At 41.4% G+C, this 12066-nt stretch overlaps 1 protein-coding gene across 1 annotated transcript in view; it reads left to right on the plus strand.

Moving 5' to 3' along the window:
• Window positions 1-309: 309 nt before the first annotated feature.
• Window positions 310-12066, plus strand: part of mtbp (MDM2 binding protein) — a 46399-nt gene continuing 34642 nt past the window's right edge. Inside the window, exons 1-8 of the mRNA XM_062992553.1 lie at window positions 310-466; window positions 1980-2063; window positions 2145-2218; window positions 3342-3484; window positions 3578-3636; window positions 3735-3873; window positions 5152-5266; window positions 9830-9952. Coding sequence (XP_062848623.1) covers window positions 403-466; window positions 1980-2063; window positions 2145-2218; window positions 3342-3484; window positions 3578-3636; window positions 3735-3873; window positions 5152-5266; window positions 9830-9952 — 801 coding nt within the window. The 5' untranslated portion in view covers window positions 310-402. The remainder of the gene's footprint in view (window positions 467-1979; window positions 2064-2144; window positions 2219-3341; window positions 3485-3577; window positions 3637-3734; window positions 3874-5151; window positions 5267-9829; window positions 9953-12066) is intronic.

The raw sequence follows: 12066 nt of genomic DNA on the forward strand, positions 1-12066 counted from the left end.
AAATATGTTGTTACTTTTGAAGTACGATTAATTATTTAACACATATTAATTATTAAAACCCATCTGTTAAGCTTTGGTAATTTTTAATTCCCCGTTTAATGACTAAAGATTATGAATGTACAGCCTGATCGTTACTTCAATTTTCCGGACTATATTTTGACACGACACAAGTAAGGCTGTATGTCAAATAACATAATAGATAATACATAGTGCACTAGAAAGGGTGCAAAGACAATATTTCAAGCAGTGCGTAGTGGACTCATATAAGGGAGTACGTAGCTGTTTAGGATTCAGCCTGTAACAAAGCTATCTTTGCTAGAACGCGGGGAAATTTGTTTCGAGCTATACCCAGCCGGTTTCTTTTATTCATTTATTTGTTATTTATGTTATGTTTTAAAAGTTATGGACAGATATGTGCTTGTTGTTCTAATAAGTTTGGAACTGAAGGAAGAGAACGCCATAAGCGGTAAGAAGTAATGCTAATTTATTCTGTTTATGCTAAAGCTAGTGGTGTTAAGGTAAAGTCTAACTAGTCACTGGTTGCCATATCAGTTATTATTAACTATTATTAATTATTATTAACAAATGTATCGTTAAAATGAATAACGTGAACGTATAAACAGTAATGTCACTAGACACATTGCTCTACCAAGTCTTCAGTAAGGTTGTAGAACCAAGACTTGGTGCATATATTCATTTACACACAGTGTCTGTTGACTTTGTACTTATAAATATAAGCAAAAAGCAAATATAGGTTTAAAATACCAAATAAATATAGTGGGAATGTATTGTCATTTTATTCAAAATGTATATATGTTTTCCAGTTGTACCTGGTTTCATTATACACTGATCAGCCATAACATTAAAACCACCTCCTTGTTTCTACACTCACTGTCCATTTTATCAGCTTCACTTACCATATAGAAGCACTTTGTAGTTCTACAATTACTGACTGTAGTCCATCTGTTTCTCTGCATGCTTTGTTATCCTGCTTTCACCCTGTTCTTCAATGGTCAGGACCACCACAGAGCAGGTATTATTTAGGTGGTGTTCTCATCACTGCAGTGACAATGACATGGTGGTGGTGTGTTAGTGTGTGTTGTGCTGGTACTGATTGTCCACTCTATTAGACACTCCTACCTAGTTGGTCCACCTTGCAGATGTAAAGTCAGAGACAATCGCTCATCTGGTGCTGCTGTTTGAGTTGGTCATCTTCTAGACCTTCATCAGTGGTCACAGGACGCTGCCCACTGGGCGCTGTTGGCTGGATATATTTGGTTGGAGGACTATTCTCAGTCCATCAGTGACAGTGAGGTGTTTAAAAACTCCATCAGCGCTGCTGTGTCTGATCCACTCATACCAGCACAACACACACTAACACACCACCACCGTGTCAGTGTCACTGCAGTGCTGAGAATGATCCATCACCTAAATAATACCTGCTCTGTGGTGGTCCTGTGGGGGTCTTGACCATTGAAGAACAGCATGAAAGGGGGCTAACAAAGCATGCAGAGAAACAAATGGACTACAGTCAGTAATTGTAGAACTACAAAGTGCTTCTATATGGTAAGTGGAGCTGATAAAATGGACAGTGTGTGTAGAAACAAGGAGGTGGTTTTAATGTTATGGCTGATCTGTGTATGAGACAAGTATGAGTGAAGGTGAAGCAGTTCTCAGGTGTCAAAATGATCAAACAAAACTTGATCTGAAGCTGTCTAGCAAACACCTTAAATATTTCTATAATTGTCCAGATAATCCACAAATAAAAAGCTTAAGAAGCTACAAAACATTCCAGAACAGGTGCACCACACAAAGTTTCATAAAGTGAAAGGCAAGAGAGAAGTCAGGTGCAGGATGACCTGAAAACAGCAGAAACAACAGTTAACCGAGAACAATAAGCAGCACACTGCGAACTTCAGCATAGCTGAATGCTAGCTGTCCATATCTGAGGTATATTGTTTGTGCATGTTGCATTTCAGGGATTGAAGCTGCCAGACAGGTGTACGACAAATTGAAAGATATATCCAGGACTAACTGTTCATCACAGAGTTCACCATTTCCTGGTAATTATGGTAAACCACTAAATGGCAGTGTCTCAATTTTTTTCTTTATGTTGATCCATGTGTGTGATGCTTTTTTTTTAGCTTGTTCTCTGAGTGGAACACCTGCTTCACAAAAGTGGTACTTTGCTATTCAGGCGACTCATGGCCCAGCACAGGTAAGTGCTCAGACTAAGTAACAGTTTCCACTTTATTCAGAGTTTTGATGCAAATTGCGGTGTCAGGCGGTTATCTGATATTACACTCTCCCTCTTTCTTTCTTTCTCTTGCTATGTATATACATATGATATTTAATAACCACTTTATTCTGGTCAGAGTCAGGACAGGTCTGGTTCCACTAGACAGGAATGAGCCTAATAGGGTGCTGATCCATCGCAGGGCTTCAGCCAACCCTCCTCTAGACAATCAAGACAGACTATTGTTTTTTTGTAAATGCTGTGCACACTTCATCACCCGTAATGACAAAGTGAAAATGTTTTTAGAGTTAAATAATTTAAAATAATAATTAATAGAAATATGCACACGCTTTGCTGTGGATCTTCACATCATGTATCCTGTTTGCATGATTTCCCTTAAATTGGGTTAAAATTTGAATTGATTGGTCATAGTTTGGAAAGGCACACCTGGGTGTATTAGTGACAACAGTTTACACAGCATTGTCAGGACAAAAACCAAACCATGAAGTCCAATGAACAGTATGTGGATCTCCACAATCAAGCTGTGGCAAGGCATAGATCAGAGCAAGGATATAAAACACTTAGTAATGCTTAGTAATTTCAAAATGGAAGAAGCTCAGCACACCTTTGAACCTTCCTATGGTTGGCTGTCCTAATTTTGAGTTTAGGGTGGTAGGAGAACCTAACAGTCATTCTTAGATAGCTCCTAAACTCTTCTGCAGAGATGGGAGAACGAGCCATCTCTGCAGCACTTCGTAAATAAGGCTTGATTGGTGGAGTGGCATGATAAAGGCAACTGTTAAATAAAAGGCAGATGACATCTTGCTCAGAGTAGAACATTAAGGGGTAATGTCTGGTGAAAAAAAGGCACTGCACATCACCTGACTAATACCATCCCTATAAAAACATATAATTGTGACATTTGAAATGGGAGCAAATTCTTTTCCAACAGCACTGACAGTTGCAGTATTCTGACCCAAACTCAATGCCGAAGCTGTGGAGGTTCTGAGTGAAGTGAATCTGTATATCATGTTTTTACTGCAGTGTAGCTATTTATTAGTTGCACATCACAGCACTGGTTTTCTGCATGTTTCCCGCCTGCTAGTTTTGCAGTTCAGAGTGGGAAGAGGTGTGTGCGCAGCGCAGTGACGGTGACGAGTCGCTGCCCTCAGCCGTGGAGAACTGTGCCAGCTTTCTGCAGCAGCAAGAGGAACAAACCCATCCGTACGACTTCACATCGCATCCAGAGTGAGTGCTCAGTTTATCAGCGGCGGATGCCGATTGTATCAGTGACGGTATTGTACATTTCTTCTGCGTCATTCTTTTAACACTCTTTTACAGTCTGTTCGAGGAGGCAGCCGAGGCCCTTCATCAGTTAGCAGACAAACTTCCTCCTCCAGGTAAGATCGATGAACGCGTACGCACCCAGCCCTCACTGCTGGAGGAATAATACATTTTAAATGTTCTATAGACATGCAGTGTGTTTTCTGACTGACAGGAAAGTTCCTGTTTGATGTGATTCTGCTGTGTGAGGATGAGGTGACCATGAAAGACTTCCTGCCTGTGATGGGCTCACTGAAGCACATGCAAGCTTGGCACTCAGCACGGACGACTGTAGTTACAGAGCACAGTGCAGGGTAACAATTCTACACGTATTATGTCCACTACTGACAATCATGACGGACACAGTTTCACGATGTACAAGTAACAAGCATTGTTTTAATGCTGTCATGAAATCTATTTTCAAATATGTATGCATATTTATACTGACTTTTTATTTGTAGTCCATCATAATTTTCAGGTCATGTCTAAGTATTGTGACTTTGCTCTTATGTAGATATCAAGTCAAGTCAAATTTATTTGTATAGTGCTTCTTACAATAGACATTGTCTCAAAGCAACCAGGACCGACAGACCAAAAACCCCTGTTGAGCAAGCCGAGGGCGAAAGTGGCAAAAAAACAATTACAGGAAAAAACCTTGAGCGGAACCAGTCTCAGCAGGGACCCCATCCTCCTTGGGTGGCCTGAGAAATCATTTGAATGATTAGAATTTACACATCATACATAAACAAAATTAATTAAAACTAAATGTTATAAACAGCAAAAAATAAACAAGCAATTGGAAAGTCCATAGTGAGTTCTGAAAATTTTGGGTGCAAACTCGCCAAGTGTCCGTCACATCTAGCAGGAGCTGCATTGTTGGCACAGCAGCCTCAACTTACAGGCTTCAGCCTCAGGTGGCTGTGGTGCCCACCATGCTAGCCCACCATAATCATGCTAGATCTAGGGTTTAAATTCCCAGTGGTGCTATCGGCAGGTCGGGTGTCTACACACAGGCATGATTGGCTATGTCTGAGGGTTGTTGGCTGGCCGAGGCCTCACGCTGGATTGGCGTCCTGTCTGGGGTGTGTTACTGCATTGTGCCCCGTGATTCTGTGGAAGCCGGATCCACTGCAACCCTGACCGGAGTAAAGCAGTGGAAAAACATTTTACGAAGGAAAAGAATGCCTTTATTATGGATTTTAGCTTGTTTGGAAGCTGGGGTCAGAGCACAGGATCAGCCATCGTACGGTGCCCCTGGAGGAGTCAGGGTTAAGGGTCTTGCTCAAGGGCCCAACAGTGGCTGCATAGCAGAGCCTGGATCTTCTGACTGATAGCACAAAGCTCTACCCACTAAGCTACCACTGTACCATGTTGGTATTTCATTATGATGAATAGATGTTCTACAGTGCAAAAGCAGGTGTTGCTTGCACTTTTGAACTTTAGACTTTCTATCACCGCACTTAAATGTGTTTGGGGGTCCAAAACAAAAATATTAACGCCAGCAATGATCAGAATGTACCATATATTTAAAATTTTTATCATGTGTTTGTTGATATAAGAATACAGGAGCAAATTATTCTTCCTCTTTTCAGATGGCAACATGCAGCCTCGTACCTGTCAGGCAGAATGTGTCCTTTTTCTCTGGTGGAAGGTTGTATCGATGTCTCTGAGCTGTGGAGAGGGGGGCTGCTCATCCGAGAGAAGAAGGTAACGCCCCCCTAAATGTTTCTGTGCTCGGTCTGTATTAGGTTTCAATTCAGTCCACAGGTCTGCATTACACACAGTGAAGTTCAGTACCACTTCACTCTTTGAACACTTTCAGTTAACAAGCATGTTATTAGGTACACCTGTCTCTTATGTACAGTACAGTCATGGATTATTTGATAAGCTACATCTACAATACAGGTACTTTGTAGGTATACAATTACTAACTGTAGGGACATTGTAGCCTAGTGGTTAAGATACTGGACTTGTAATCAGAAGGTAGCTGGTTCAAGCCCCACCACTGCCAGGTTGCTGCTGTTGGGCCCTTGAGCAAGGCCCTTAACCCTCAATTGCTTAGACTGTATACTGTCACAGTACTGTAAGTCGCTTTGGATAAAGGCGTCTGCTAAATGCCTAAAATGTCAATGTAACTGTAGACCTATGTTGCTTTGTACACATGCTTTCAAAGGGACCCCCATAGGACCCCCACTGTCCAGATGATGTTTGTTTGGATTTTAACGTCATGTTTTACACTCTTTGGTTACATTCATGACAGACACAGTAGTTACTCATTACACAAGATTCATCAGTTCACAAGTTCATATTGAACACAGTCATGGACAATTTCGTATCTCCAGTTCACCTCACTTGCATGTCTTTGGACTGTGGGAGGAAACCCATGCAGACACGTGGAGAACATGCAAACTCCACACAGAAAGGACCCGGACCACCCCACCTGGTGATCGAACACGGGACCTTCTTGCTGTGAGGCGACAGTGCTACCCACTTGGCCACCTGTCCAGATGTTTGTTTATAGATTGTTCACAGCACTGTTTTTGACACGAGGATGAGTATAGCAGGTGCAGCAGTGTTGTTTAAAAAAACTTTTTTATTACAGACACTCCCTGTTAGCACTTGTAGGTGTACAGCTCTATTTTCCTACCTGCACTGACAGTGAGAGTTTAAAATTCCAACAACATGTCTGCACCAGATACCTGATACCAGATTTTTACATCCTTACTTTGTTAGTGAAATTGCAGAGCTGAGAATGACCCACCACCTTGATAAAAAAACTGGTCAGTGAGGGTTATAGGGAGGTCCTTTTAAACTGATGAATGGAGCAAAAGGGGTGAGAGAGTGTATGTAGCAACAGATGGGCTGCAGTCAGTGATTGTATACCTGTGAAGTTTATTTGTAGAATAGGTGTAATTTATAAAAATAATGATTAAATAGAGCAGATTGACCTATCAGAGCTTGTAGTTTGGAATATGGTTAGAACAGATACACACTCCACATTAGTCCCGGCTGATTAAACAAAAGACTGGTTGTCACTGTCTGAAAGTTCAGTGTTTGTCCACCAGAGGGCAGTCGTGCAATAACATAAATAAATAGCCAGTAAAGGACCAGACACCGAATCCTTACCAAACTGTTTGTTGTCTTTTATTTGTTCATACTAACACCAATAGCATATGGTATTAGCGAGGCACAGCGGGCTATTACGGTAGCCAAGCCCCACTAATATCTGGGTTCATATCTCAGTGGTGCTGTTGGCCAGTTGGGCAGCTACACAGACATGATTGGCTATGTCTAAGGAAAGAGTTTTTTGTAAAACCGAACCCGCTGTGACCCTGACCAGGATAAAGCACTTGTTTAAAATTAAATGCAATGAACCAATAAAATATATTGTATTCCAACATATTTCATTTCTGCCTAAGAAACTGTAAAATAATTGTGAGCAGAATTTAATATTAAGATTCAGGTTATTTATAGTTCAGCTAGTTAAGGAGTAAATGGACATCATGACTTTACGTTCTGCCAAATGAGTTAATTTGTACATATTTTATAGGCTGAATGCTGGATTATTGATTCATTCTGATTTATTCAGAGTGTGAAAGCCTCATGAAGCTTCCTTGTTCACCGTCTCACTGTGTTTGAGAAACAACCGCTCTCTGCTTAAACAGATCAGGCATGAATAAATGTATGTATAAACATATATGTGTGTGGGTGTTTAATACAGAGTTACATACAGTGGCCCCCTACAGAGCTTTACCCTGAAGCCTGTAATACATCTGTGGGATTGTAATAGAGAAGAAACGAGCAGATTGTAGATGGAGGAAGAATGCCAAACCTATTACTAAACCAAACTGCCATACACAGGCAAAATGTGCTAAAATCCTTCATTATGAAAATTGAGTTATGACTGAAGAGAAGTATTTAGACATCTGTTTTATTTGTGTGATGGTGACCAGGTTTCAGTTGTGCTCTTTCGGAGGAACGCAGCCAGTCGCTGACTCATTATTCGGGTTGTAGCCTGGTTACTGTGGTTTGCATTTGTAGGGCGGTTAAACCAATCTGTTTGACTTTATTGAACTGAATATAAAAATGTAAAGAATTTTCATGGTGGTTTTACCACTGCTTCGTCCCGGTCAGGGTCTCGGCAGGTCCGGTTTCTCTGGAATCACTGGGCGCAGTGCAGTAATATCAGTCAGTGCTTTAGGGCACGGGGGTGTCCGGATGTCTTTAGGAGTGTGCTTATGTATCTTTGAGATTGCATTCTTCACATCGCATAGGAATTGAAAGCATTTGTTTCTTTTCCTCATGCCAGCAATTCAAAATAAATAAAGCTGATAGCCTGGACACACGGTGTGCTTGTCCATTATGCCTGGGATGGTGAAATGTCCGGCGCTACACAGCTTCAGAAAATGTGGAGGAAATCCAGTAACAAGGAGTTTAACTTTCATTACATTGTTTATTTGTATTAACATTAAATTCAAGCTAAATTGGCTCTGTGCTGTATAAAACATCGTCCACATATTTACTGTATGGAGTGAAAGACATGTTTACTGGTGGAACTGGTATAGTTAGCTTGTGATTTATTTTATGGATTCCTACGTGTAAAATGAGCATAATTATCTTGTTCATTGCTGAAAGATCCTCTTTCTGTTCCTGTTTTGCATTTGAATTGCTGAAATGGAGATAATGTGGGTGCCGTTTTACTAATGGATGTGTGAGAACAGACCAAAGCTCTTTGCTGTGTGAGATGCTAAGTTCAGGCTGTCAGTTTGAGATTTGTCACTGTGCTCATTCGGTGCTCAAGAGAGCATGAGATTCAGTTAGCAAATATGGGTTCCAAAGTGGAGCCAAATGTGAAGTGTTGCACACAGTGTGGTATGGGGGGGGGGGAAACGATAAGAGACGACACCGAGCGTTTAAACGTTTGGAGTTTTGCCACAGAAGCTACACGGGGTTAAATCTGTAGCCGTTGTGATGCTGTGGTATTAGTGACACACCACCATGCTGCGCCTTTTTGTTATAACTTTTTAGAACTTATATGGGCAGAGTATTATATTCATCCCAAACATCTTCCTGTAAAATTACTGCCCAGATAAAAAGCAAATACAGTGGTTTTCGATCACTAGTGAACGCTTTCAAATTTTTCTCTCCTGCAGCAGACAAAATTGGCCTCCTGTCTGCTGTGTGGGAAAGCCAGACTAAGGGGTGGGATTATCAACGCTGTGTAGGGACCTTGGTTGCCTAGAAGCTTGTACAGAAAAAGGAGAAATGCAGAGATTGGGGTGTGGCTCTCCGTACACAAAACCTCACTCACAAATCCACTCAAGTATGGGAGAATAAGAAGGGATTGGTAAACTGGGACACATCGGAGGGTCGGGCAAATATACCCTCCTTGGATGCCGTCTGGGTCCCTAGCAGTGGATTGGCAACCCAAAATTGGGAGACAATGGGAGTAAAATGCAAATAATAATAGTAATTTACTGTAATCAATTTAAGGAGAATTCAACATATATGCATTCTTACTAGACAACACATGAACAGTTTTAACCTCACAGCCATAAAAATGAAAATATAAAACTGATCCCCAATATAAAGACAACATGCATTAAGAAGACTCAAACATAATACAGATCATGCCATAAAATGATACATATGTGTTAAACATGACGTTAAAATCCAAACAGGGTGGCACAGTGGCATTACAGCAAGAAGGTCCTGGGTTTGATGCCCAGGTAGAGCCATCTGGGTCCTTTCTGTGTGGAGTTTGCATGTTCTCCCCATGTATGCGTGGGTTTCCTCCGGGAGCTCCGGTTTCCTCCCACAGTCCAAAGACGTGCAAGTGAGATGAATTGGAGACACAGAATTGCCCATGACTGTTTGATATTAAAGAATTGAACTGATATATCTTGTGTAAAGAGTATCTACTTGTTCTGTCATGAATGTAACCAAAGTGTGTAAAACATGACGTTACAATCCTAATAAATAAATAAATAAAAATGTATAGAAACGTTGACCTCTCTGAACAGTTGATTTCAGCGCTTTATTCTGGTGCCACTTTACTGTTCTAGTGATTTAAATCGTTCACTTAAGTATTTATTTTACCCCATACTGTATTTGCTTTTTTTTCTTTACATGTGAACTAACCCGGTAGTTACCCGCCACCAAAAAAGCCCTGCGTCAGAACGTCACACCAGTTCAGTCAAACCACCATTTAAGACCTGGCTAAATATCCATGTGTAAAACTGGTCATTTGTTTTCTCTCACGTCCTGCAGTTTGTCTCCGAGCTGCTGTTTGAGGGCTTCAGTCTGAAGTGGCAGAGCCAAGGCAGCTTGAGCAGCGTTCTCTACCCACACTCGGACCCCTGCTGCTTTAATGACCGCATGACTCAGCCTGAGGTAAGTGGCCTTTCTTTCTCTGTCGTTACTGAAGCCAAAACTAATCACACTTCCAGAATCGCATCCATATGCATGTGTTTAGCAAAACAGTAAACAGAGCTGATGAGCTGAGTGTTGCAGTCACCCCTCAGTTTTAGAAAGCGTGGTTAAGTGATTCAGTTCTTTAGAGAAGAAATCAATTGAATTACTCAGACTGCAGTAGCTCTACCACATTGTTTAAAAGTGCATGTTTGACATTCTCTTCAATTCTATGTTATAATGAAGCTTTTTAATTCTGTCCCAGTAAGCAAATATAAGTCATGTCTTGCTAACGGAGGTTTGTTTGTTGTTTGTTTGTTTATTAGGATTTTAACGTCATGTTTTACACTTTGGTTACATTCATGACGGGAACGGTAGTTACGCATTACACAAGATTCATCAGTTCACAAGGTTATTATTGTACAATTTTGTATCTCCAATTCATCTCACTTGCACGTCTTTGGACTGTGGGAGGAAACCGGAGCTCCCAGAGGAAACCCACGTGGACACGGGGAGAACATGCAAACTCCACACAGAAAGGACCCAGACCGCCCCACCTGGAGATTGAGCCCAGGAATTTCTTGCTATGAGGCAACAGTGCTACCCACTTAGCCACCGTGCCGTGCTAACGGAGGTAAAAGTGGTAGGGGGGGATTTGAAAACTTATATATTAGCAGAATCTGTGAGCTTGTGTGGCACAACAGCAGTGCTTTAGTTATAGAGGTTCGAATCCCATAGTGGGTTCACAAATACAGAGGATGCATGGCTTTATGTGAACCTAGTCATTGGGTGGACACGCATCAGTACGCTCATAGTGCTCACAGAGAGTCGCATTAGGAAAGGGCATCCGGCAGAAAAATGCCGATCCACGCCCTGATTGAGGTGAGCGAGACTGACACACGCCCCCTCCGACATGTGTGCAGTACCCGACTGCATCTTTTCATATGCACAAGGCGAGTTCATATGCAGATCAGCTTTGTGTACGGAGAGCCATACCCTGTCCACATTATCCCTCGACTCTGTGCAGACGCCATCAATCAGCCAGCAGAGGTCATCATTGCATCGGTTATGAGGTCCCCTCCGGCTCCCACCCTGTATGAACAAGCCAATCGTTGTTCATACAGCCACCCAGCCTATTTTTAGTATTAGACAATGACCCAGTGCCAATCCTTCCCCTCTTAGACATAGCCAATCATGTTCATATGTAGATGCCTGACTAGCTGATAGCACCACTGGGGATTTAAACCCTGGATCCCAGTGGTAGTAGGTAGTACCACTGTGCCACACGAGCACTTGAAAGTCAGGATTATTTCATCAAATATGTTAATCTGTTGCATTCTGTGGAAAAAAAATTATATAAATGTGTCGCCTCACATTTGACTGTTTGACAACTGTTTGATATAACCTTGTGAACTGATGAATCTTGTGTAGTGAGTAACTACCGTTCCTGTCATGAATGTAACCAAAGTGTAAAACATGATGTTAAAATCCTAATAAATAAATCTTGAATAATTTGAGGTTTAAATTTGAGGTCTTCAAGTCTGCAAAAGAATGCATTTGGCAGAAGTGATGTTAGTAGGAAGCAAAATGTTTGTATGTTTTTCAAATATATGTCCCAAACAGCCACTCTAAGTGCATCACTAGACACTAGATCTGAAATGATGCTGTACATTGTGTTACCTTATAATAGAGGTCTTATTTCTGGTCTCTTCCTACCTCATACATCAGGCCTGATTAATTTTTCACTCTTTACTTTCAGCTGAACTTTTCCTCTTTCTCATTCTGTGTTTCTCTTTTCTCATTTGCTTGCTGTCCCTGTCATGCTTTTTTTTTAACAATTCTCTCATCCTTCTCTCTGTGTCATGAAAGTGAGACTGTGGAATCTAACAGTAATGAGGTTTTTTTTCCGCTGTGGATGAATCAGTCGAGTCGTAGCTTTTGAGGAAGCAGATTGCACCCTGTCGGCTGTTTACCCAGGGCTCACCTCACGCACACAAGATTTACTGCTCTGAGGCTTATTAGTACCATTAACTTCTCCTCCAGCTCCCGCCAACTTTATGAGCGTTGTTAGTGCAACAGACATTAAGATGTAATTC

The sequence above is a fragment of the Trichomycterus rosablanca genome, chromosome 3 (genome assembly GCF_030014385.1).
Source record: "Trichomycterus rosablanca isolate fTriRos1 chromosome 3, fTriRos1.hap1, whole genome shotgun sequence".
In the NCBI taxonomy this organism is placed as follows: domain Eukaryota; kingdom Metazoa; phylum Chordata; class Actinopteri; order Siluriformes; family Trichomycteridae; genus Trichomycterus; species Trichomycterus rosablanca.